This window comes from Suricata suricatta, chromosome 8 (assembly GCF_006229205.1).
Source record: "Suricata suricatta isolate VVHF042 chromosome 8, meerkat_22Aug2017_6uvM2_HiC, whole genome shotgun sequence".
Classification (NCBI taxonomy): domain Eukaryota; kingdom Metazoa; phylum Chordata; class Mammalia; order Carnivora; family Herpestidae; genus Suricata; species Suricata suricatta.
In genome coordinates this window covers 130,752,549-130,779,802 of record NC_043707.1, presented here as the reverse complement: position 1 = coordinate 130,779,802, position 27,254 = coordinate 130,752,549, and the positions used below count along the sequence as shown (strand labels likewise).

Sequence of the window (27,254 nt, the reverse complement as noted above, 5' to 3'; positions counted from 1 at the left end):
CTCTCTCTCTCTCCCTCTCTCTCCCTCTCTCTCCCTCTCTCCCTCTCTCTCCCTCTCTCCCTCTCTCTCCCTCTTCCTCCCTCCCTCCCCCTCCACCACTCATGCTCTGCCTCTCTCTGTCTCTCAAAAACAAATAAACATTTAAAAAAATTAAAAAGATACTTAATATGAGAGGTGAGGGTACATTTTAAATAGGGTGATCAGGGAAGGGCTCAGGACAGATTATGTATGATCAGAAACCTTAAAAAAGAAAGACTGGGGGGCGTCCGGCTGGCTCAGTCAGTAGAGAATGCAACTCTTGGTTTTAGAATGGTGAGCTCAAGCCCCATGTTGAGTGTAGAGCTTACTTAAAAAAGAAATGGCTGGGGAAAGAACATCCCTCAGGTGGAGAGAAGAGCAAGTAACAGAGTTCCTAGGAGGAAATGGATCACATTATTTTAGGGAGCAGCAATTACGGTATGAGATGAAGTCAGAGGGGGAGTCGGGGACCAAACTATTGGACCTAACAGGTAACGGGAAGGCTTTGGGCTTCTATTCCAGGTGGGATGGGAAACCGCTGGAGGGGTTTGAGCCCGGACTGACGCCTGGTGAAAGGGGACACTGTGCGTCGTGTCTCTGCTTTGTGCCATGTTATTTCTCAGTGCTTCACACTGTGAAATCTTTTCTGATTGTAGATCGTCTATGCTGAAAGAGCCCTCACAGACAACCACAGATCGCTGGCTTCCTACGGCCTGAAAGACGGGGACGTTGTGATTTTACGACAGAAGGAGAATGCAGACCCTCGACCTTCAGTGCAGTTCCCAAGTAAGACATCCCTGACACACGCGTGCGGCGACTGCAGAGCGCAGCGGCTCGGAGCCGCCGCCTGGCTTCGGGCGCGGGCTCTGCCCCGCGGTGCGGTGTATCCTGGGCTGGGTGAACTTCCCTACGGCCACTTCCTTGGCTGTGAGAACAGCGCGGCCTTCCGCACTCGGCGTGGCCTTGATGAGTGTTCGCTTCCGTTGTGATCAGTGAGAGCTTCGTCCTGGGGCAGGGCTTAGGAGGCCACCTGTGCCTGTGATTCCTGACGGACTTTGGCTGCTTCGCGTCTGGCCCTCAGCCAGCAGGTCTGAGTGGAGCATTTCACAGTCAGCCAGGCACTTGCACGCCCATTGCACGGGATCTCATCACTGTGTAGGGGAGGAGCTTCCCCTTTATGTAATCTGTTATCCTTAATAGACGAAGCTGTGACTTTCAGTAATGTCTTCCGTGTTACGTAGCTAATTAGTGAAGGAAGGCATGGGAACTAAAAAGTGGTACTTCCTCCATTACACTGAGCTTTATGAACATCAGGCAGCGGGACCACCAAATTCTGCCCCGTGCCCACCAGCCTTGTCAGTCATGGGAAAGGAAACTTACCTGTCTCGGTGTTCTGCCCCGGCTAGGGGTTTATAGCTGGAATGTGCTTTGGGAATTTGAATGTTTCTGTGCCCCTGAAATAACCTGCACAATAGCATGGCTGCGAGCCTGTGTGCCCTTGATGGCCAGAGGGTCTGTACTTCACAGACTCAGAGGGCTCCCCGATCTGCAAAAAGCTGACAAGGTTCTGATGTGGAACTGTTGGGTGAAACGTAATGGTGTTTTCCATTCCCTGCTGTCTTCAGGTAGATTTCCTTAAATACTGGTTAGTCTCTAGATCAGCGGGCGTAAAGTTTGTGGTGGCAGCTGATGGGTGTCTGGGTGATGATGACTCGTGCCAGCCTAGGACACAGTGCGTCCATTCGGCTTGAAACTGGGGCTGGAAGAGACCGTCAGCGCTGTTCCTCCTGGATCAGGATTACATTAGTCCCTTGGGTCTGCTGTGAAACTTGAGAAAGAGTTGTGACTTGAACACGTCAGTCAGAAAAAACCCAGCTCTTCCTTTGGTTAATTTGGTGAAATTGTTAGTTCTGGAGAATCCCTGTTGGTTTTTCCCCCTATTCTGCCCCATGTGGACAAGGAAGCCAGTCTGTGGGGGAGGGAAGCAGATCTAGTCTATCAAGTAAACAAGTTTTTCAAAATTCTTCTGAAGCGAATGGACTCTCAAGATAAGTGTTAACAGGGTTAGAGATAAAAAATTCTTGCCCTGCAGAGAAGGCCCACCCATATGTGCTTTGCTGGTTGGTATGGATTAACTCCCTCATACACATGTGTACCCCCCCCCCACACACACACACTAGCTGCCAGCTGAGGCCTGTTTGAAGGAAGCAGCTAGTTGAACCCATGCTAAGAGGCAGAAAATGACACTTGAATTTAAGGATTCCCTTCTGCTACGTGATGTCCCAAAAGCCTCAGGACAGCCTCACCTTGGCAAAGGCGAGGCCATCAGGCACATTTGTAGGATTGAGGAAATGCTCATTCACTCAGTTCTAGCCCCTCATTCTGGCTCAGCTCTACTTTTTGTTTTTTAAGGCAGAACTCCTTTTTTAGGTAACTGTTTTGTTGAGATCTCGTTCATATACCAAACAGTTCACTCGTGTAAGGGGTACAGTTCATTCTGAGTACGTTCTGAGTTGTGCGGCCATCACAACAATCAATTGTAGCACATTGTCATCACCGTATAAAGAAACGTTTGGACCCATTAGCAGTCATTTCCCGTCTGCCTCCGGGCCTCCTAGCCGTAGGCAGCCTTCGGTCTACTTTCTGTCTCTGTGTGTTTTCCTGTCTGGACATTTCATATAAGTGGAATCACATAATACGTGGGTCCTTTGTGTAAGGCTCCCTTGTATTTGCCTTTCATTCTAATAAGGTCAGCTCAGCCTGGATTATAGAACCTGAGAGTTGTAGTCTCTAAATCTGTTCTATCTTTTGGTGACCTCAGCACTGAGAATTGGGCACATTCTTTTTCTTCTGTTTGTGTCTCTTGTAAAACGATCACTCCTGTTGGCCCCCTGGGGGTGAGAGAGGAGTTCGCCGTGATGCGCAGATGAAAGTTTAAATCCCAGGAACGAGTGTGTTTAGCAGCAGAGACTTGTAGAATTTTACATCTAAAATGTATGCAGTTCACTTGGTTTGTATAGTAGTCTTTACCCAAGGCGTCCGGGCCCTTTGAGACATGTCAAAACAGACTAGGATTTTTCTCAGGAGTTAAATCCAGATTTACATGGTTATGTTTATTGAGACTAGCTTTAATTTTTAAAAATACAAATAGGGGCGCCTGGGTGGCTCAGTCGGTTAAGCCTCCGACTTCGGCTCAGGTCAGATCTCACGTTCGTGGGTTCGAGCCCCGAGTCAGGCTCTGTGCTGACAGCTAGCTCAGAGCCTGGAGCCTGCTTCCGGTTCTGTGTCGTTCTCTCTCTGTCCCTTCCCCTCTCATGCTCTGTCTCTCTCTGTATCAAAAATAAATAAAACATTAAAAAAATACAAATAAGTAGGGGCGCCTGGGTGGCTCAGTCGGTTAAGTGTCTGACTTCGGCTCAGGTCACAATCTCCCGGTGCGTGGGTTCGGTGCGTGGGTTCGAGCCCTGCGTTGGGCTCAGCTGACAGCTCACAGCTGGAGTCTGCTTTGGATTTTGTCTCCCCCTGTCTCTCTGCCCCTCCCCCGCTCACACTGCTTCTCTCTCTTTCTCTCAAAAATAAATAAACGTTAAAAAAACTTTTTTAATGCAAATAAGTAAAACTTGTTATATCTTCTGGGATATTGTATAAGCCAAAAATCTAGGGTTATTACCGTTGCCTGCACCCCTTTTCTGTTCTTGCTGTGGGTTCACTCAGATGGCAGTCTTTATATTCAGTGAGCATGGAAGAGCGAGGAAAGGTCAGATGCCTGCATGTACCATGTTCCATGTACCCCGGACCATGTGCCAGCAAATGTTCCGCTGTTCCCTTCGAGTGCTTGTTTGTGTGGAGTCACTGGAAGTAAACTTTGGACCGGTTTTCCCCCTGCAGACTTGCCCCGAATAGACTTCCGCAGCATCGCCGTGCCCGGCACGTCAGGCTCCCGGCAGCGCCAGCCTCCAGGAGCCCAGCAGCCCCTCCCGTCTCCCGGAGACATAGCTTCGTCCCCTCAGGGCTTGGACAACCCGGCCTTGCTCCGAGACATGCTGCTGGCCAACCCCCACGAGCTGTCCTTGCTGAAGGAGCGCAACCCACCGCTGGCGGACGCTCTGCTCAGCGGAGACCTTGGTAAGCCCATCGATCTGGAAGGCTGTCGTGCAAACCTGAGGGGAAGTAGTTGTGTCGCAGCAAATGGGAGAAACTCCAGCAACTGGGGTGTTCAGCCCACCGCACCACGTGATTTCTTGAACGCACCAGTTGCTCTTTGAGAGGTAAAGCGATGCTGATGTCAAAGGCTGAGTTGATTGGCGGTCATGATCGAATTTTATAACAGCACAGAGTTCTGAAATCCAGCTTGACCAGCCTTCTCCACTGACCCTTTCTCCCCCAAGGTATTTTCACAGCGCGTATCCTAGGGACTGGTATTTTATTTAACCTGGTTAGTGGGAGTCTCAGTTCAGGAAAGCTCCAGCAAGCCAGCTGACGCCAGGTGAGATGCTTTTGGTGACAGAAAACACGTCCGGCACCATCAGCCTCTATGGTGACATGGAGCCCCCGGCCCTCACCTGCCCCGGGGGAGTGAGAGCCAGTTGCTGCCAACAGCTCGTTGCTGTATTTGAGCCATTCTTCTGTTAAACAGAATGTTTATTTTTAGTCAGCTCCACGAATAAAGTTTTTCTCTATAAATTTCTCCAGTTTTACTCTTGGGTTTGTGCAACTGTGCTGATTAAATTTTAAAACGTAACAGACGTCCAATAGCTCATTCTTCAGTAGACCATTTTTTAAATTGAGGTAATAATTACCTAACAGAATGCGCAGATTTTACCTCTGCAGTTTTGAGTTTTGGCAAACTCGTGGAGCCGCCACCCCAGTCAAGATAATAGAACATTTTTCTCACTCCAGAATTCCGGTAGGTTCTCTGCTAGTCAGATTCCTCCCCTTATGGGCTGCTGCCATTCTGATAATCATGTTCTCGGTCTTCAGCTTAACGAAGTCACACAGCATGTCCTCTCTCATGTTAGACTTCCTTTGCTGAGCTTAATGTGGTTTAGATTCATTCATGTGTATGTATCTATAGTTCCTATGACCGTTATCCCGGTGTCTTTAATTTCTTATGCATGATGATGGCCCGTAGAACTTTATACATTTAAATACACCCTCATTTGAGAAATAGCAAGACTAAGGTGGTTTTTGTGACATACATTTTAGAGCAAGCAATAGTTTCTTCTTACTCATTTTCCTGCCTGTTCACCATCAGGTCATATAGGTAGGCTGACAGTAGTTTGCATTTAACTGATTAACCTGGTTTAAGGTGGAGAGTATTCTAAAGGGAGTGACACTAAAACGGGAAAAACAGGCCGTAGTGCTCTGTGGGTTTTGTTGTTTTTAATTGAAGTGTCATTGACACACAGTGTGACAATAGTCACAGGTGCAAGGCACAGTGATTCACCAGGGCTGCCCCTCCTGCCACGCCCGCTGCAAGTGAGCCGCCATCCATCACCACACAGGGCTGTGACGCACCACCGACCGCTTTCCCTGTTGCTGTGCTCTGTTTCAGTTCGGGGTGGCAGGTTAATGAGGGCAGCGGGGCAAAGAGGGCTGGGGTCACTGACCTGCCACACAGTTATTCCTGCTGATTTAAATATTGTTATCTCTGAGTAGAAACAACACGATGGATAATTTCTTAAAGGCATAAATGATTTTTGCAAATACTTTATTTCTTTACACTGAGTTTAGGTGACGTAGTCTTGCCTCAGAAATAGCAAGTAAGTGTCATTGCTCATTTAAAATAATTCTTAGGCATCCTTTCTGCATCTTTTGTAGTAGTATTATGAGATCTGGAAAAGTACTAGTAGAGAATGGAAATAGAGTGGTACTCAAGATTTCCCTCCCTTATTTTTGTAGAGAAATTTTCTAGGGTCCTGGTGGAGCAGCAGCAGGACCGAGCCCGGAGAGAGCAAGAAAGGATTCGTCTCTTTTCTGCTGACCCTTTTGATCTTGAAGCTCAGGCAAAAATAGAAGAAGATATAAGGTAATGACCCTTTACCTAACGAGCAAGGTTCAGAGAATCCAGGTGTCCCAAGAGACAGGTGACCTGGTAACAGTTGGGCATCTGCTTTGAGGTACATCCTGGTTTTGTATTTGAGATAGTAACTTCAGCCTTCTAGGTCACTCTTTCCTCTCCTGTTCTCCTCACATGTTGACTTAACATCCCAAAACACGGGTACCTAACTTGGTGACTTGAATGAAGACTCCCGGACCAGCCTACGACGTATCGTTAAAGTAACTCCAGGGCGATGACCCCAAGACTGAGCAGAAGCCCCAGTTCGGGGAGACTGTCAGGCTGTCTGCACAGGCCGACTGCCGTCTCAATCCTTAGACCTAATGCGTGAGCCCTAATTAAACCCAGGCTCCAGCATGATTGGATTAGAGAGCCGTGCACGGTTGGGCCCTCGCAGTCCCGGGTCTGTTTTCCTGCTGCTGTGCTCGGCCGGCCTCCGTGGGCACAGACTGCCGGGCACGCTTCCAGCTCCAGGTTCTCTAATGCTCACACCTGGGGCTAAGGTAACATCATGTAAGAAGCTTCAAAGAGGCAGATGCTTGCACTCTGTTCCTCAGTCAGATGGAGCAGCGTCTTAAGAGGTGGGGCCAGAGCAGGTGTAACGATGCTAATGCCAACCTGGGTCACATCACGAGTCACAAAAAGATGCCGGTCAGCCCCTTAGAAGGAAAGCACAGCTGCCCCCCGTCCCCATGTCGCGTTTGTTGCGAACGGCGAAGGCCTTAGTACAGCAGTCCCCCACCTCACCCGCCGTCAGCTGCAGTCAGAAACAGATCCGTCAGAGGATCAGTAGTAGCCTAACAGCGTCACCAGGCCTGCGTCATCCGTGTCACTTCATTTCATTATGTAGGCATTTTAGCATCTCCCATCATCACAAGAAGGGTGAGTACAGTCCAGTAAGAAACTTTGAGAGACCACATTCACGTAATGTTTGTCACAAAATTACAATTGTTCTATTTTATTATTGTTGTTTATCTCTTGCTGTGCCTCACTGCCAAATGAAGCTTTATCACAGGCATGTATATGTAGGAAAAAACATAGGGTTCGGTATTGTTTGTGGTTTTAGGCATCTGCGGGGGGTCACGGAATATGGCCCTTGCAGGTAAGGGGGCACTGAAGAACTCTGTTCTTTGTCACAATCTTTTGTTACTTGAATAAAGCCCGTTTGGGTCAGCCTGGAAGTCAGATACTGGTTATTTTATCCATTTCTCTGAATACATTTGACATCCAGGACATTTAAATCGTATGCCAGAATCCATTGCAGCCCTTAGCCATTCATTTGTGTTCTTGTTGATTAAGTGTGCCCATTAATTGCATCGATATATTAGTATATGAATTTGGGGCGGGGGGGACATCTCACTAATTAAATCTACCTAGAGAAATAGAAAGAACTTGACCACGGTGCATTTCTAAGGGAACCTGACATAATTCTCAAGAATAGATGTGTTCAAGGGTGCCTCCGTGGCTCAGTTGAATGTCCAACTCTGGATTTCAGCTCAGGTCATGACCCCAGGGTCGGATTGAGCCCTGTGTCGGGCTCCATGCTGAGCGCAGAGCCTGCTTGGGACAGTCTCTCTCTCTCTCTCTCACTCTCACTCTCACTCTTTCTCCTCTCCCTCTCCCCCTACCTGCCCCTACTTTGGACCTCCCCACTGTGCTCGCTCTCTTTCTCAAATGAAGAGTTTCAGACCAGAAACCTCAAAAGCTGTTTGTGGTCACAAGTAAGAGACGTAAAGTCTGTGCCATTGAGCGATGACAGAGACGTGGGAGTCCACGCGTGTGCATGTGTTCTTGTGTGCTCGCTCTCTTAAACAAAAGTGTGTTCCACCCAGAAGCAGGAGCGGAGGGAGGGAGAGTGCGCGGGCATCGTGGCCGACCCCTGACCCTGCGTGGTTGGCAGAGTAGCTGTGAGATGAGGCGTATTTGTGTAGCTCATGGGGGGCCCGGAGAGCTTAAGGAAATGGGGTGACGCATACATTCTTTTCAAGAAGACCATGTGCCTCTGAAGAGACTTTCTACATAAATATAGAGCCCAGAATAGCCAAAGTGACTGGTATTATCTCAGAAGATGTTTTTGCCAAAATTTATCTTGGTTGGAGTCAGTGCGAGGTCAGGAGTATACAACTAATTTTAGTTCATTTCTAAATTTAATAATGTGGCATAAGAGAAAAGACTGTAATTCTGTCAAATGCCTTTTGAAGTTTCATTTGATGTGTTGCACCACTGATAACTCAGCGTGTGGATACGCTGGAGTAAAATGTTTCCCCAACCTAAGTGAGGGTGGCTTCGACTTTGAGAAGTTTCATGCATTTTTACAGACAGGCTGCTAAACCCAGCAGTTGGATTGAGGTAGAGTGTCACTGCAGAGAAGACCGGCGCCACGGCACAGAGCACGGCTCGGCGCACTTTGTCCGCAAGGGGCCGGGTGGTGGGTATTTCGGGGTCTGCCGGCCGGGCCATCTCCGCCGCCCGTGCTCAGGCCGCCGCGCGGTAACCGGAGCAGCCAGAGATGGCCCGGCGGGATGGACTGAGCCGCGTGGCTGCGGTCCCGGAGACGTTCACTCGCGCAGGTGACGGCCTGTGGTTTGCTAGCCCCTCGTTTGCGGCTACAGTTCATCCCAGATCTTGGGCCCTGTTCTGTTAGTGTGTCCCTCTTCAGGTGCGTTGCGCGGCCCCTGCCCTGGTTTTCATGAATGTTGGTCGTGTTTGGTCATGTTTTTGTTTTTTGGGGGGTTTTTAATGTTTATTTTATTTTTATGTTTTTAAGAGACAGAGAGAGGGAGTGCATGTGGGGTAGGGGCAGAGAGAGGGGGACAGGGGATCTAAAGCAGGCTTTGCACTGATATAGCAGAGAGCCTGATGTGGGGCTTGAACTCATGAACTGTGAGATCATGACCTGAGCAGAAGTTGGACGCTTAACTGACTGAGCCACCCAGCCACCCCTGCTCATGTTTTTATAAAGGAGGTTGGGAATGGAGACATGAAACGTTGAAGCCGGAATTCCCTTTAATCTTCCCTTTCTCCTTTAAGAATTAGAATATGTCTCATATTTGAAGAAATGGTTTGATGGACCACGTGAACTGTGATGCGTGTGTGTGTGGTTTTTTAGGCGATAGCCAGGGAGTAAAGAGACGTGTGCGTTTTCTCAGCACCCACTCTTCTGTTAACGTTGTGTTCTAGATGCCGCATCCCCATAGCAGCCCTGCAGTACCAGTCAGCCCCCTTGTTTACAGGCAGAAAACCCAGATGCAGCATGGCAGTTGAAACCTCTGTGTGTTATGTTTGCTGTCTTATTTATTTATTTAGTGTTTTATTTATTTATTTAATGTTTTATTTATTTTTGAGAGAGAGAGAGACAGACTGCGTGAGCAGAGGAGGGTCAGAGAGAGACGGAGACACAAAATCCCAAGACAGGCTCCAGGCTCTGAGCTAGCTGTCAGCACAGAGCCTGACGCAGGACTCAAACCCAGGAACCGTGAGATCATGACCTGAGCTGAAGCAGGATATTCAACTGACTGAGCCACCCAGGCACGCCCCTGTCTTTTTTATTTAAAAAAAAAATTTTTTAGCGTTTATTTTTGAGAGACAGAGAGACAGAGTGCAAGTGGAGGAGGTGCAGCGAGAGAGGGACACAGGATCTGAAGCAGGCTCCAGGCTCCGAGCTGTCAGCACAGAGCCCGATGTGGGGCTCAAACTCACAAACCATGAGATCATGACCTGACCTAAAGTCAGACAGTTAGCCAACTGAGCCACCGAGGCGCCCCAATTTGCCAACTATCTTTAACGCACTGGACATGGGACATGTACCCAGACACCCAGTCAGTCCTCCATGAAAATGGGAGTTCTGACATTCTACAGAACTCAAAGGTTGTGACTCTTACTCTCTCGAGGTTTATTTGCCTGTGTCTGAGCTTGTGAAGGGAGCAGAACCGTTTTCCATGAAAGCAGTTTGCGCGCCTTCAGATTTCCTGCCAGCCGTGTCTCCCTCCCTCCCTGTTGCAGGGATGGCACCTGTGTCCATTTCCATGAACCGGCTGCTGGAAAGGGGCAAAAGATACATACACGTTTGTGGGGTGTGGGTGTTTTGGTTTTTTTCCCAGTCAATGAAAGAGAAACATTATTGAGGCACAAAGGCCTTGGGGCTCTGGCAGGGGGCCATCCTGCGGGCGACGGAGGAGCCGGTGGAAGGACCCCATTTGACTTTCCTCTTGGGCTGCGGGTCGCTGCTATGACCACCCTTCTTGCGGCAGCTGACAGCACAGCAGTGCAGGAGACTGCGGCAGCTCGTCTCCTTGCAGTCGTGCTCGGGGCCAGCTGTGGAGGGGGAGCTGGAGGGAGGGCGCGGCACAGGCCAGGCACCAGGCGCGGGGCGGGCTCTCCCTGCGCCGTGAGCTGTCCTCCAGCTGCTGGCGCACAGAAGTCGGGTGCCGCTGCTCGGGCGAGCTGCCCTCCTGATCCCGGATTTTAGCCTAGACGTTCTCACTGGTGTCACCGGGCTCAACCTCGATGGTGGTGGTCTCACCCATCAGGGTCACGAAGATCTGTGTCGCTGCGGCTGTCACTCTCATTGGAGAGAAAACCAAGTCTGTTTTTAATACTGTGACTTTTGAAACAGATTCCTCTTCCTGGAGATGATGAGTTTACTGTCCTTGGTTTTGGTTTGTTACAGGCAACAGAACATCGAGGAAAACATGACCATAGCTATGGAGGAGGCTCCTGAAAGTTTTGGCCAAGTAGTGATGCTTTATATTAACTGCAGAGTGAATGGGCATCCTGTGAAAGCCTTTGTTGACTCAGGTGATGTCTCCGTCTTTGTCCATCTATCTGACATTCGCGGGGGGGGGGGGGGGGGGGGGGGGGGGGGCTCTGCTCCCTGTTAAAGATGGCAACAGGCCTCCGGGCTGCCGCCTAACCAGTCTGGGGGTTACCTCGCTTGCCAAGCTGTGTGTGTGTGTGTGTGTGTGTGTGTGTGTGTGTGTGTGTGTGTGTGTGTGTTATTACAGGTTTATTTCTGTAATCTTTTTTTTTTTTTGATTAAGTAACCTCTGCCTCCAATGTGACGCAACCCTGAGATCAAGGGTCACGTGCGAACCTGACTGAGCCCGCCAGGCACCCCTGTAATCATTTCCTAACTGCTTTTGTATTGCGCAGTGTCTCCTTTGTCTTCCTACCCGCCCCCCTTCTATGGCGTCCTGAATTTTCAGGATACCTCTGGAAGGAACGTGGGAGTAAATGGGTTTAGAAGGAGCCGCACGAAGCAGCTGCAGAGAGTGTAGGTCAGACAGATCATTCGACAGGGTCTGTGCACCAGCACTTTGCCAGGGGCTGCGAGCAGCGGGAGCACGTATGAATCAGAGCTCTCGGCCTTACAGCCCTTCACAGCCTGGTCAGGAGAGAGCGAGCTTCCCACGTGAGGACTCAGGTGATCCCTGTACCAACTGGCACCTCTTCTCACTGTAATAGCTCCGGGTTTTTTTTGTTTTGTTAGTTAGTAAGATCACACAGAGCACCGTGTGGGTTTGGCTGAGTGGTCCTGTGTGGCTTAATTCTGTGTAGTCCCCTCAGCCTGTGAGACAGGATGAGTTCCTAGAGCAGGAGAAGCCCTGCTCAAGTAGTATTTTCCTCCACTTGTTCGTCCACAGTTATGGGAGCACCGGCGAGGTTTCAGCTGTCATTAACCATTAGTATCGTGAGGGGCGCCTGGGTGGTTCAGTTGCTTAAATGTCCAGGTCTTGATGTCAGCTCAGGGTTTGATCTCAGGGTCGGGAGTTCAAGCCCAACATTGGGCTCCACACTGGACATGAAGCCTACTTTAAAAAAGGGAGGGAGGGGTTATATCTTGAGATGCATATGTCCTTGGGAGAAGCAGATTTACTGATTATTCAGTTTAAAAAATGTCTGTTGAATGCTGTAGGCAGGGCACCCCTGCTGAGTGAGAGGTAAGACTCACTACTGGGAGCCTCCTATGAGTGAGAGAGACAAATACATAAGAGATGCTAACAGTAACACTCAGCATTTATTGTGCCTTTACTGTATGCCAAGCAGCATATCAGGTGCTTCATGTAAATCGTCTTAATTTCAGCTAGTCCTCAAGCAACCTCTTGAGCTATGTTTGACTGTTAACCCTGTTTTGTAGAGAGGGAGGCTTAGACGTTGAGAGGCGGTGGCACTCCTCAGGCAGACAGGGTCACGGCAGCAGGCGGTGGGTTCCGCCCCAGTTCTGTGTGATGGCGGAACTCCACGACTACACAAATCAGATGCGCATTGGGTCCGTGTCAAGACCACGTTCCCAGCACGACCAGGGAGGGAGCTAAGGGATCACTGGGGAAGGCCGGTTTCGAGCTTGGTCTTGGGCATAAGTGGAATTCAGAGGAAACGAAGGCAGAGGGCGCTCTGCGGGAGGGCCAGTGTGAGTAAGAGGCACATTTCCTCCTGTCGGAAGCAGGTTTCGAACAGAGTAGAAGTCTGATAGCTGAGTCTGTTTGGGCTGCTATGAAAGAATACTGTCAGCTGGGGCGCGGGGGCGCTTAGGAACAACACAGGTTTATTCCTCGTAGCTCTGGAGGCTGGGAGATCCGCAGTGAAGGTGCGGGCAGGCTCGGCGTCTGCTGGCCGGCCTCCTGGTTCACGGTGTTCTCTCTCCCTGTGTCCTCATGTGGCAGGAAGGGGGCCGGAGCTCTCCAGGGTCTCCTGTATAAGGGCACCCAGCTTATTCCTGCGAGCTTCAGCCTCGTGTCCTCACCACCGCCCAAAGACCCCACCTCCTAATACAGTCACATCGGGGATCAGGTTTCAACATAGGAATTTTGGAAAGACACAGATATTCCGTCCATAGCAGCAAGAAGTAGTTTGGCCAGGACGAGGTAGGCTGTGAAGCTGTGTCCGTGTGCCTGGAGGCTAATCTTAAGAAAGAGTAGGAGCCATGGAGGATTTTTGAACAGATGAATAAGTGGTCTGAAGAAGATGATATTTGAAGAAGACTGAAGACAGTTACAGATATGAATTCCTGACCTCAGGGTCAGGACTGTTTCCTTGCTTTAAATTATATATTGACTTGGGGCGCCTGGGGGGCTCAGTCAGTTAAGTCTCCAACTTCGGCTCAGGTCAGATCTCACGTTCGTGGGTTCGAGCCCCACATTGGACTCTGTGCTGACAGCTCAGAGCCTGGAGCCTGCTTCCGGTTTTGTGTCTCCTTCTCTCTCTGCCCCTCCCCCCCTCATGCTCTGTCTCTCTCTGTATCAAAAATAAATAAAACATTAAAAAAATAAATAAATTTAAATTATATATCGACAGAGTGCTTTGGAAACCAGAGAAATCGTCCATTTGTGAGGGGAATAGGGGTGAGCTAGGCTGATTGCTATAGTTAGAAGAAGGAAGGTCAGAAACAAATCTCATAAAACTCACAGGGTTGGAGTAGAGTTTGAGAGTCGGGAGGAGGCTAAAAGAAGAGTCACAGGGGCGCCTGGGGGGCTCAGTCGGTTGAGCATCTGACTTTGACTCAGGTCATGAACTTGCAGTGTGTGGGTTTGAGTCCCCCCTCAGGCTCTGTGCTGACAGCTCAAAGCCTGGAGCCTGCTTCAGATTGTGTCTCCCTCTCTCTGTGCTCCTGCCCTGCTCGTGCTCTGTTTCTCTGTGTGTGCCTGCCTGCCTCGCTCTCTCTCTCTCAAAAACAAAATAAACATTAAAAAAAATAAAAAAGAGTCACAAATGAACCGTTCTAAGTCTTATGTTGCAAGAAAGTAATTCCACTGGTAAGGAGAGAAATCCAAAGTGAGAATTCCTAGGAGAGAAGAGAGCTTTAGGGCCTCGTTGGCTCTGAGATGGACGTGTCGAGCACACGGGCATGTAGACCAGAGTCTGCGGGGGAGATATGGGCTGTGGGTGAAACAGAGACGTGTCTGTCTCCCGCACGGGCCTGCTCCAGTTGTGTGGGTGAATACACGTAACCAGGAGAGAAAAGACCCGAAATGCCCTCTTCCTGAAAGGGAACAGAGTGTGGTTGTTGGAGCAGAGATGGGGAGGTCAGATTTAATTTTTTTTTTCTTGAGAGAGTGTGGGTTTTACATAGTAAGTTATTGAGCCCCAAGGTTTGGAATAAAAATAATCTGTTAAGATGTTTAGAGATACTTGGTGAAGTTTGCTGTGAGTGTAAAGGATGCTTAACTGAGCACTTAACACGTTTCCGTCTGTAGATGTGGTTCAGCTTTCCGGAAGTCCTCTGCGGGTAGTTTTGCTTTCTGTTGGTAACGTTTTAGAACATCATCTAATTATGGCATTTAAACAAAATACTTTTTCTGTCACTGTCAGGTTTCTACACTGTGTTTCAGATTCCAGTGTGGAACTGAAAGTTGAATGAAGTATGGCAAGAACAGCTAAGGGCTAGACCAACCCAGGTGTGAATAATTGTACACAGACAAAAATGGGGGGAGGGGTGGGGGAGGCTTGCTTTGTGCCTTGTTCTCGGGCTGCAGTTTTTAATCTTGCCACAAACATGGATTTCATTTTTATTATCTGATATTTCCTTCTGCTTCCAGGTGCCCAGATGACTATTATGAGCCAAGCATGTGCAGAAAGGTGTAATATAATGAGGCTGGTGGACCGTCGGTGGGCAGGCATTGCCAAAGGCGTGGGCACCCAGAAGATTATCGGAAGGGTGCATCTAGGTGAGCATAAGGCACTATGGGAGGCTTTTCAGGGTAGTGGCTGTTCCAAAATGTATTTAGTATCCGTGTAGCTGACCCAGCAAGCTTGATCCCCAGAAATGTTAAATCCTATGTTCTGGCAGAGTTCCACATGTGCGTGCTGTAGTTGGTTACCAAAAAATCAGTGCTGTGTGCGTCTCTTTTCCTGCTCCTTGGAGATCGCTGTCAATTCTTCGAGCTCATTTCTTGCGGTACTTACCTCCATGATGCTAAATAACGTGTGTGTTGTGTGCTACTGACACGTAAATACCGTGGAGAGCTGAGCCACCTAATTGAAAATGATCGCTTTTCCTCTTGTGGTGTTTTTCTTAGCAATTAATAATCGTCTTGTTTTGGTCATCCGGTATTCTCTCTAAGTGTTCCTCAATCCCCACGCACTCACCTACGTTGTGTAAATCTCCTGTTGAAGATTCCTCGGGAGCCTAGACCAGGGCCGCAGAGCTGCTGCACAGCTGGGGTTCTAGACTGTCCCTTGTGTGGGGCCCAAGGGCTGCTTTCCCTCTTGCTCATACTTGGGATTGCACGAATCCTCTGTCTTCCTCTTCGTCACTTTGCTCCTCGGTTTATTAGAGGACACCTTCCTGTAGCCACAAGGGAGGAAACGGAGTCCTTAAATATCAGAAGCTGTCGTTGTCTTTTTCTTCCTATGTTCTACCAGTCTGGCTAAGTCGGGAATCATTTGTTTCCCACAGTTGTCAGTGCTGCTGCGGAGAAGCTGGCTGCTGTCTCAGTTCTTTTTTTTTTTTTTTTTTTTTTTTTTAATGTCTTTGTTTTGAAAGACAGCGAGCTGGGGAGAGAGAAGGAGAGCAGACTCCAGGCTCTGTGCTGACAGCTCAGCTGTGGGGCTCGAACCCACGGACTGTGAGATCATGGCCTGAGCTGAAATCGGATGCTTAACCGACTGAGCCACCCAGGCGCCCCATCAGTTCTTGATCCTATATTTGAAAGATTTCTTTTCAGTTTCTGAAGCTTGTAGAATCTTCTCTGACCTCTCGCAGTGTTTTGAAATTTCAAATTCACAGTGATGTTCTTGGGTGTAGATCTGTCTCCATCCACTGCAAAGGGTACTTTTCACTCCCTCTTCCCCACCCCTAGACTTGTCCTGTAGTTTTCTCTTTCCTGCTTCTCTCTTTCCTGTGTCCTGGATGTGGTGGGTGTTTGCGGGGTTTCCTCAACGTTGCCTTCCAACCTTTCTGTTACATTTTGTATTCGTTTGATGGTTTTCTCAGATGTCTGCTGACCCGTGGCACCTGCTCACATTGAAGACGGGGCACCAAAAGGCTACTTGGAACATTACGTGGGCGGGCAGCCTTGGTCATAACGGGTGGCCTGGAAGTTGGAAGGGAGGAAAGGGCTCGAGGCTCCGTAAACTTAAACTTAACCCCCTTGGGTTTCAGTCAGGTTCTTGTTGTGTCCTTGTCTTCCTCCATGCCCACCTGCGTTTCACTCTCTTAAGAAAATAAACCTCTAGTCGATTGTTGGGGTGAAAGGAGATAGTCACCTAGCTGAGCAGAGGGCAAGAGGGAACCCCGAGATCTAAACATGCCTCCCCTAGTTTGGACTCCTCTCCCTGCCTGTTCGCAGAGGTGCTTGTGCACCAACCGCTTGGCGGTTCTGTGATGTTAACCTGCCTGCTTCCAGTTTTCCTCACTGCCCTCAGCTTTCTGTTCCACAATTGCGTTTCAGTGTCTCTTCTGGGTTTTTTTCCCCCTTAGTGATTTGTACCTTAAAAAAATAAAATTTTATTATAATTTCTCAGGAGTGGATGGAGATAAATACATGTTCTCCTTCCTTCCTCTGTAACCAGACTGATTCTTTTTCTTAATACTTTAAATCCCTGTAAGCGAGACTCAACCACCAAGCACCATTTGTACTCAATCTCCTTCTTACCCCTTTCCCCTGCATTTTATTCTTCTAAAAGGTGGTCATGTAATGTATAGAATTTCATACTCTGTTACAAGAAAAGATACACGTTCTCAGTGTTACTATAATTTTCATAAGCACCATGCAGATGCACAGCATTCTCTTATATAGGTTTTAATGGTCAAGTTTTAGGATAAACCCCCCCGCCCCCCATATTTTGTTACTGTAACATGGCAGTAGATTTTTGTGTTTTTTTGGTGAACTTATAAATTCTTTTTCCTTCTCAAAATTCCTGTCAGTGAAATCAAAGATACTACTACTAAGTCAAAGATTATGAGCACAGGGGCGCCTGGGTGGCTTGGTTGGTTAGGCCTCCGACTTCGGCTCAGGTCATGATCTACATTTGTGGGTTCGAGCCCCACGTGGGGCTCCATGCTGACAGCTCAGAGCCTGGAGCCTGCTTCCAATTCTGTCTCCCCCTCTCTCTCCCCCTCCCTGCTCATGCTCTGTCTCTCTCTGTCTCAAAAATAAATAAAACATTTAAAAAATTGAAAAAAAAAAAAGATTATGAGCACTTACTTGATGTGTTTCTAACTTGCACCCAAATGGCTTTTCCAGCACTTCATTTGTATTGGTCTTGATGTCCCTTCTACAGTCAAGTATCAGTAGGTTGAGTCTCGGTGTTTTCTTTTACTGATATGTACAGAATTAGGGTAGTTTAAATACCTTACTCTCAGGTACTTTTCCTACACACAGCAGAACTGAAAATATCACAGGCTGGTTGCTTCAGAGTCTGAGCTGCTCTTCCGTGGTTTTCAGTAGGAAGATCATTGGAGGAGGCAAAGTCGAGTCCCAGTCCTTGCATCCTTCCTTGTGGATGGACAGGTCGTAGCATTTTGCACCTTTGGCTATGACAGCAGACAGAAAACCTTACGATCGTAAGGGAAATCTAAATAAAGGAGAGCGAGGCCACCAGTAGGAAGATTGAGGATGTCACGGGTGACAGTCCTCCCACACGCATTGGCAGCAGTCACTGTGGTACCGTCAAGATCCCAGTAGGTTTCTTTGTGAGGCCGCATGTGCCCGCGCACACTTTTACGTGGGCCCTTTATTGTAGGAATACAAGATGCTCCGGAATAACTTCCCCTTCTAGGCGTCAGGACGAAAGGACTAAAACAAAAACAGATCCGTGCTTACGTGAACCTTGATAAATGACAGAGGAAATCTTAGCCGCCGGAAATTTTCAGGAAACAGTGCGAGGACAGCTGGGGGGCTGTGTGGGAAAAAATGAATTGGAAATTGGACCCTGCCTCACATCACACACAAATGTCAGTTCGGCATGGATTGCAGACCTAGATGTGAAAGGCAGAGTCAGAGCTTTAGAAGAAAACATAGGAGACCATCTTGCATGGGGAAAAGGGTTCCTTAAAAGTTAAGAAGGAGATTATTTGACAGATTTGGCCACATTTTGATTAAGAACTTTATATCAAAAGACATGATAAAAAACGTGAACAAACACAAACTGTCTTTATAACATATGTGGGTGATAAAGAATTTGTATTCAGAATATATACTCTGTGTGTGTGTGTGTGTGTGTGTGTGTGTGTGTCCGTCCGTCCGTCCGTCCGTCTGTCCATGTCTGTCCTCTAACTCAGTAAAATAGTATTAAAAATTTACAGGGACACCTGAGTGGCTCAGTAGGTTAAGTGTCTGACTTTGGGTCAGGTCACGATCTCATGGTGCTTGAGTGTGAGCCCTGCTGACAGCTCCGAGCCTGGAGCCTGCTTCGGCTTCTATGTCTCCCTCTCTCTCTCTCTGCCTCCCCCACACCTTGTACTCGCTCTCTCTCTTTCTCTCTCAAAAATAAATAAATAAACATTTTTTTTTAAATTACACAAACGGACACTTGTGTGGCTCAGTCGGTTAAGCGTCTGACTTCAGCTCAGGTCATGATCTTGCAGCCCCGCATCAAGCTCTGTGCTGACAGCTCAGAGCCTGGGGTCTGCTTCAGAGTCTCTTCCTCTCTCTCTGCCCCTCCTCCACTCCCACTCTGTCTCTCAAAAATGAATAAATGTTTTTTAAAAATTATGAAACAGGGGCGCCTGGGTGGCTCAGTCGGTTAAGCCTCCGGCTTCGGCTCAGGTCAGATCTCACGTTCGTGGGTTCGAGCCCCGTGTCAGGCTCTGTGCTGACAGCTAGCTCAGAGCCTGGAGCCTGCTTCCGGTTCTGTGTCTCCTTCTCTCTCTGCTCCTCCCCCTCTCATGCCTGTTTCTCTCTGTATCAAAAATAAATAAAACATTAAAAAAAATTATGAAACAATGGAACAGGCACTATTGAACAGGAAACCCAAATGGTTAAGAAATACATGAAAAGTTACTCATTATTAATTGGGAAACGATAAATGACTTGCCAAATTTGCAAGATTTTCACTCTAATAATACTAATTGTTGGTGAGAATGTGGAGCAATAGGAACTCTCATGCACTGCTAGGAAGATTTTGGAAAATAATTTAGCATCCCCCAACAAAGTTGAACCTACTAATCCCTAGAACCCCTGCGATTCCATTTTCTATGAAGTACACCTTTGAGAAACTGAATACACACCAGGAGACAAGTATGAGAGTATCCAGGGCAGCCTTGCTTATGACAACAGAAATTGGAAGTGACCCAGAACGTCCCAGAGCAGTAGAATAAATCAGTTGTGGTATATTAGACATTACAGTACACTAAGGGATTTTTATTTTTTACTTTTGAGAGAGAGAGAGAGCGAGCGAGTGAGAGCATGAGCAGGGGAGGGGAAGAAAGAGGGGCCTGATGCGGGGCTCAAATCCACAAACTGTGAGATCATGACCTGAGCGGAAATCAAGTCAGATGCTTAACCGACTGAGCCACCCAGGCACCCCTGAGTTTGTTTTTGAGAGAGAGAGAGAGAGGAGACAGAGAATTCCAAGCAGGCCCGCATACCACAGAGCCAGATGTGGGGCTCAAACTCACGAACTTCGAGGTGGTGACCTGAGCCGAAGTTACAAGTCAGACGCTTAACCAACTAAGCCACCCAGGTGCCCCCTCAAAATACTTTGAGTGCAAGAAGCAAGTGGTAGTTCAAAAACACAAAACTAAATAGTATATCACATAGAAATCATACAGAACTGGGGGCATCTGGAGTGTCTGACTTAGGCTCAGGTCATGATCTTGCACTTTGTGAGTTCGAACCCCACATCGGGCTCTGTGCTGACAGCTGGGAGCCTGCAGCCTGCTTCAGATTTGGTGTCTGTCTCTCTGCCCCTCCCCTGCTCACCCTTTGCCTCTCCCTCCCTCCCTCCCTCCCTCCCTCCCTCCCTCCTTCCCTCTCTCCCTCCCTCTCTGCCTCCCTCCCTCTCTCTCTCTCTCTCTCTCTCTCTCAAAAATAGACATTAATGGGGCGCCTGGGTGGCTCAGTCGGTTAAGCATCCGGCTTTGGTTCAGGTCATGATCTCACAGTTCATGGGTTCGAGCCCCGCATCGGGCTCTGTGCTGACAGCTCAGAGCCTGGAGCCTGTCTTCAGAGTCTGTGTCTCCCTCTCTCTCTGACCCTCCCCTGCTCATGCTGTCTGTCTCTCTCTCTAAAATAAATAAAGACAGTAAAATAATTAAAAAAAAAAGACATTAAAAAATATATAAAAATCATATAGGATTCATAATTATTTAAAAAGCTGAGAATGATTACCACAAAAGCCAGGATAGTTGGGAGGGTGGAAAAGACACGAAGCTGTGAGCAGTAGAACGTAATAAAACCAGGGACCCGTAAGTTGGGTGTTTCCTAACCTGGGAAATTAATGCATATGTGTTTGTTTTATTCTGCTTTATACTGTACATACATCATATACTCTCCTGTTTGTAAGATATACTTAATAACAAAGACGTTTTTATAATCCATATATAAAGACTGATTGAGAGGCCAGGCAGGAGGCTCTAGAAGCAAAAATCCGTAATCCCTTCTCTTAATATGTTTTAGCTCAGGTTCAGATTGAAGGAGATTTCCTGGCGTGTTCTTTCTCTATACTTGAGGAACAGCCCATGGACATGCTTCTGGGACTGGACATGCTGAAACGGCATCAGGTAATGAAGTGCTCCCTGTCTTTCTGTGCTGACATTTCGTATGTTAGGTGGTTAGGATTGCATCCTTTCTCTTGGTTGTGTGTACTTGAAAACTGAGACACCATGGTTCTTCAGACTTGGAAAGGTCCCTCACTGAGGATGTCATCATTCATGGTTTGAAATGACTTATCAGTAGAAATAGAATCTCTTCTTGTGAAATCTCTCCGAATCTGTTAAATCCTGCCATCTGTGTGAGATTATAATGGGCAACTTGGTTCTCTTGTGTTACTTTTAGTTTCTGATTAGAACTCAGGTAATTTTTGATGGGTGGTAGGGGGTCTAGAAAACACATGATGATGATTTTACTGCAAGTATAAGTGTAGTAAGTCTGTTGCAGCGGGTCAGACGATGCTTGGGAAGAAGGACCATGGGGTTGAGGTGTTTGTACTGCTGGCAGTGGGAATGCTCATTTAGTACAGGCAGAGTGGTCTGTAGACACGCTCGCTTGCAATGATATTTATGTTTCCACTCTGAAACCTAGTAATTTAAGATAAACTCTTCTGATTGAAGAAGCAATTAGTATCCACTGAGCAATAAAATTTTTCACAGCAGGGTGTCATCTGGGCAATATTTTTATGTCACTAAGACTCTTTTTTTTTTTTTTTAATGTTTGTTTATTTTGAGAGAGAAAGAGCAGGGAGCGGGGAAGGTTAGAGAAGGAGAGCGAATCCCAAGTAGGCTCCGCTCTGTCAGTACAGAGTACAACTCAGGGCTTGATCTCATGAACCGTGAGATCATGACCTGAGCCGAAGTCAAAAATTGGACGCTAATGGACTGAGCCATGCAAGTGCCCCTTGGTCACTAACACTCTTTAAAAATGTTTTAATACTGAATTCCTATAAAACATATTGCATTAATATTCTAATCAAGGTACAGAATTTTAAGTAGAAGAGGTGATTGAATGCGTGTATTAATAAAACCTAATTTATTAACTTGTCACTATCTTTCCCCATTTTTTTAGTCCTGGTATAGACTGGTAGTCTTCAGCTTAGATATAAAACATCTATGTGTGTACTGTCCTATGTTTAACAATTAGAAACATGCACAGTAAAGGAGGCTAGTATAAGTACGAAATAAAGATTGCCGTGGGGGCGCCTGGGTGCATCAGTCGGTTGAGCGTCCAACTTTGGCTCAAGTCATGATCTCACGGTTCGTGGGTTCTGCGCTAACAGCTCAGAGCCTGGAGCCTGCTTAAGATTCAGTGTCTCCCTCTCTTTCTTTAAAAAAAAAAGATAACAATATAACGGTTGTCTTGTCCATATATCACTTTTGAGACCATTGGTACTTTGTGCAGTAAGCACAGTGTAAATAGCAATGTGAATGTCTAAATAGTATGTCTCAGTTTTATAAGAAAAAGTCATCCCTATATTTCTAAGAAGGGCTGCTAATTATGCTTGGCATTTTCCCAAATTTTGTACAGTGGACATGGATTACATTTAAATTCAGAAATGAACAGAGATTGTCGGTTCGACAAATATGCATGAACTACATCATGTAAAGATGATGCCGGGGGCCCCTGGGGGGCTCAGTCCGTTAAGCGTCCGACTTCAGCCCAGGTCATGATCTCACGGTTCAAGCCCCGCGTCGGGCCCTGTGCTGACAGCTCAGAGCCTGGAGCCTGCTTCAGAGTCTGTGTCTCCCTCTCTCCCTGACCCTCCCCTGCTCATGCTGTCTCTCTCTGTCTGTCAGAAATAAATAAAAAACATTAAAAAAAAAAAAAAGATGATTCCCCTATAAACTTTTTTTATTCTGCTAGAAACTTTAATGTTTTAAAAATATTTAAATGTTAGGGGTACCCAGGTGGCTCCGTCAGTTGAGCTTCTGACCCGACTTCAGCTCAGGTCATGATCTCACGGTTCACGTCGGGCCCTGTGCTGACAGCTCAGAGCCTGGAGCCTGCTTCAGATTCTATGTCTCCCTATCTCTCTGCCCCTCCCCTGCTCTCTCTCCCCCCCCACCCTTCTCTCTCAAAAATAAAGAAACGTGAAAAAAATACTTAAATAAAATTTAAATATTTAAATTCAGGCGAACTTTTCTGCATGGTGTTTTACCCGCTGTCATCAGTCTTGGTTTCTTCCTCCTAAGTGTTCCATTGACCTCAAGAAAAATGTGCTCGTGATCGGCACCACGGGCTCACAGACCACCTTCCTGCCCGAGGGAGAGCTGCCGGAGTGTGCCCGGCTGGCCTACGGCGCCGGCCGGGAGGACGTGCGGCCCGAGGAGATCGCAGACCAGGAGTTAGCAGAAGCCCTTCGGAAATCCGTAGAGGACGCAGGTATCCGCAGCGGCGGAGCCCTCGGCTGACTCGCTCCTTGTGGGCAGTGAGCCTGGGGGGTGAGGGCGTCACGGGACGGGGACGGGGACCTTTTCAGCTCCGAATCCGTGTCCTCGTGCTGTCACGGATGTGTCCCTCGTCCGCTTCCCGCCCCCTCCTCTCTCCGTCAGGAACGAAAGCCCCGGTGTTGCGGCAGATCCCTGCTGTGTACTGGGCACATCGGGGACTTACTGGCTTACGCCCAGATTGGTAGGCTTCCTAAAACAATCTTGTTGTCCTTTTTCCTAACAAGATTCTTCCAGTAAGCAGACATTTCCTTTTTAAGTTCTGCAGTTTCCCCGAACATTTATTTTCCTTTTCTTAGGCCCACTTCCTTGGAAGGACAGCATTGTTGTCCTAAGTGGCCCTGATACCTTTTTTAATATCTACCAAAGACAGAGGAACCAACAAGAAGGAGCGTAACTGGACACTAGTCAGAATACAGAGTTTACGCTGCTAATGAGATTGTATAGGGTGTTCTCTGGCCGAAGCAGAGCAGTGTGCAAACTTCTGACGCGGAGATTCCCAATTCGTTTCTTCGTGAGTCTCAGTTGTCGTGGTTTAAGCCTAAAGACCAAGCCAAGTTTTCCTGGGTGAGATGGAAGGACACGTTTTTGCCGAAATCCGGCCTCCGTGTGATCATTTTCCCCCGTCTGTTCTATAACCGTGACTGTGGGATGCATTTTCTAGAAACTGAAGATTAACTTTTAAGTTGGGGTTATTTTAAAGTTTTGAGCCGTAATTATTCTTCAGTGACTAATATCACACGTTGTGTTTTCTGATGCAGTAAAATGTATTAGAGCCACAAGTTCAGGAATAGCTTTCTCCTCCAGACATAAAAGATAGGAGCTCATTTAAAAAAAAAAAAGGCAGCCAGATTTTGCCAGTGTTTTTATGGAAAACACCCAAGGTCTAGCCCTGCGCCTCTTTACATTAAAACGGGCGTGGGCAGCAGACAGACTTCCCCAAGCTGGCCGTGTTCCTACTCTCCTCCACACCGCTTGGCACCTTGGAGTTCTACACACAAAGTACCACCTTGGTTGTAGGAAGGGGAAATTCTGGACAGACAGACAGACTAAATTCATAGTTTGAAGCTTCCCCGTAGGGCAAGCGTGACTGGGTTTGAGAAACCCACTTAGAAGGTTTTACCTCTTTCTAGTGACTTGTCACTTTAGTCATCATCCTGGGTATTAATGAAATGATGTATTACCATCTGGTGAAATCTCTGTCTTCCCCCCACAATTTGGTGTTTTTAGTTGAGAAGCACTGGCTAATGATAGCAGTGCTTTCGACCCTGCTAACAATTACCCTCTTTGGGTGATTACCTTCATGTAATGAAAAGCTAAGGAGAACAAAATAGAAAGCACAGATGTTTTCAGCCATAGTGAAAGGAATGCAGCGATTCGGGCGATTCAAAGGAGGGGCTCCTGGCTTGTCTCGGTGCGGCGCGTGCGACTCCCTGGTCTCAGGGTCGTGAGTCCAAGCCCCACGGTGGGTGTAAAGATTGCTTTAAAAACACAAAAAATAACATCAAAAAATGAAAATATTTTTCAATAAAGGATGAAAAGGAAATAGGTTTTTTTTTTTTGCCCAGGGGACGATTTTTTTTTTTTTTTTTAGTGACGATACACGGCTTGTGCTGATTTTTACTGTGTGTGAAGAGTGAGCTAATTCTACATCAGGACCACTGACCTCCCAAGATTATCAAAACCAAAACTCTGGACATAGTACGTGAACGTACTTCTGCTAAAAACGGTTTCTTTGGTGGATACCGTATACCATAGTGTCTTTATCTTTTCTATCAGCGGAAAAGTGAATCAGAACAGGAGCTATATCGGACACATTTTCTAAACCCTGGCTAAAAGATAAGTTAAGCCAGGATGATCCAGTTTCATTTGCTTTTCTTCTAAAAATAAGTCTCAACTGAGAAAGAAATTTGGAAAGTGACTGTTAGAAGCATTCGCTCACCTTTAGGATTGCCATAGCCTGTGACTCCATCCGTGGGTCTGCTGTTTCCACCTGTCTCACACGTCTGCCCATGAGTTCCGTGTGTGTGGGTACGTGAGGGTAATTCCTTGCCAAGTTCTACCGAAGATCTGTTGAAGGTGACATGTTGTTCTATGTATTGTGAGAGAATTAGACCAGCAAGAGGCGACAGAAACGTTCCCCACCGGTGACTCTCCCAGTTCCTGGTTGTAAAGATGGCGGAGGAGAGGAGACAATAACCCTGCATGCTGTGTGGTTTGCGTTGTTAACCCAAGTTTGCTTGTCTGTTTCCTAATTCAAACAGAGCGTCAGAAGCCATGATGCATGTAGTGTGTGTGTGCTGCAGCTGGAGTGGGCCCCAGACCAGGTATTTATAGACGCCACGTTCAGCCTTCCATCCGGTTCTCGTCCATGCTCGGAAAGTCTCTGTGTCCGCCGCAGTTTCGGAATTTAGCTTCTGCCATCCATGTCACCTCGTCTCATCCGGTTACAACCAGCCTGTATATGCATCCCTGTGTGGGCATACGTACATGTTCCCATCCGTAGTTTCATCAGCTGTCGGAACCGTCCGAGGAGGGGAGGGCGATCCCAGGAAAAACCGGGCCCATCTGGCCGCTCTGAACAGAGCAGATCCAGAACGCCAGCCCCACGGCGTGCTGTTGAGGGTGACTACACTGTTAGGGGGTTCGCGGGCCTGTTTCTTCTGGAAAGCTGGAAGGTCCTCTTTCATCACCCCGCACAGCGGCCTCGAGTGGTAGGAGGGCAGAGATTTTCATTCTGCTGAGGAAGAGCTGGAGGCGTAGGCCCGGTAACGTGTCTGGGGGCACGGGTGCAATAACGTGGGCAGCGCTGAGCTTTCGTCCTCCCTGAGACGGGGGCTGACGCTTCTCTCCCAGCCTCACAGAGTCTCCACAGAGTCCCTCCGTTCCCGTTTGCCCGGAGTGTAAACACAGCAGACGGCAGCCCGAGTTTATTGGCTGATTTATCAAGAGGGAGAAAGGCAGCTCCCAGCCTAGGACTTTATAGGGGGTTGCAGGCTGGTTGTAATTAGATACCTAGCACTTAATTTCTCCTTTTTTTCTTTTCCCTTACAAAGAGGGGGTAAAAGTAGGCACCGTTTAATTATTCGTAATGCCCATTGTTTGCAATCCCCTTCCCCTCTCCTGTAGTTCTGAGCCAGGCCCCTGCGGTCAGGACTTAGGCCAGCGAAATCTCAGCGGCTGGAGGACTGTGTGCTGCTTTCTTAGCACCAAACACACACCGAGGCCACGTTCTCCTCGACCTGCCACAGTGATTGGACCTGGCGTGCCAGTGCCTGAAGGCCATCGCCACGTGCCCCGTGCCACTCATGGGGACATTTCACTGTGATGTGTCCTTTCTGTTCACATTAACTCCCAGCTGAACCCCTGTCGGAGTCAGCCTTAGAGATTGATAAATAATACAATAACTGTGTTTCTAGACACTAACGGATACAATTTACACTGAAGCAAATGCCGTTTTCCTGTTGACCTCTAAACTGTGTTTCACCAGAAGTCCATAACTTCCCAATATAGTGCTTTATTATGCTCATGCTGTTAATAACGGTGTTGGATTAGAATGACGTAGAGCCGTTTGATTCTGGATTACTTCCTGACTTCTTTAAGATCGAGCCCCCCACATTGGATGTTAATCAACACGAAGCATCTGAGTCTGAGAAGCATCTGCCCGGAGAGATTGTATTGTGAACTAGTTTTTGCTGCCACCCGTTGACATTTAATTAACGATCTTCTAGTAACTGCACAGAGGTCAGTGTTTGACTCTGTCGGTGGCAAAAGGAGAATTGGAACTGACCTTTAACGCCATCGTGAGATGCTCTTTGAGCCTGCCGTCCGTGAGTGCTCAGTCAGCTGTATTAAACCTAAACTGTCATTGCCTAACCGAAACTATTATGAACGGTCTCCCTCCTGCCAGGCCCTCCCCCCTTTCCCTGCCCGAAAGGACTTAGATGTTCCCAGTTGTGCTATGTTGATGTGATCAAGTAACTGACAGTCCTTTCTGTGGCTGCCACATTTGGTAAGGTGATGACGGGATCCAACCTGCTTGCTCTTTCCCTTTAGTTTTGTTCTTTGAGTCCTTGCTCAGACAGCTATATCATGGTTTGGATCATGGGATTTTGAGTAGAAATGCATTAAATAGAA

The 27,254-nt window shown here is 47.7% G+C and overlaps 1 protein-coding gene across 4 annotated transcripts in view; it reads left to right on the top strand.

Moving 5' to 3' along the window:
* Window positions 1-27,254, top strand: part of LOC115298270 (protein DDI1 homolog 2) — a 37,045-nt gene that overhangs the window by 6,728 nt on the left and 3,063 nt on the right. The window contains exons 2-9 of one of the 4 annotated variants that reach the window (XM_029946811.1): window positions 675-804; window positions 3,907-4,143; window positions 5,920-6,046; window positions 10,746-10,873; window positions 14,611-14,739; window positions 20,635-20,738; window positions 22,863-23,052; window positions 25,382-25,444. In XM_029946811.1, the coding sequence (XP_029802671.1) occupies window positions 675-804; window positions 3,907-4,143; window positions 5,920-6,046; window positions 10,746-10,873; window positions 14,611-14,739; window positions 20,635-20,738; window positions 22,863-23,052; window positions 25,382-25,398 (1,062 nt within the window). In that variant the 3' untranslated portion in view covers window positions 25,399-25,444. The other 3 variants (XM_029946808.1, XM_029946810.1, XM_029946809.1) reach the window with 3 other exon arrangements.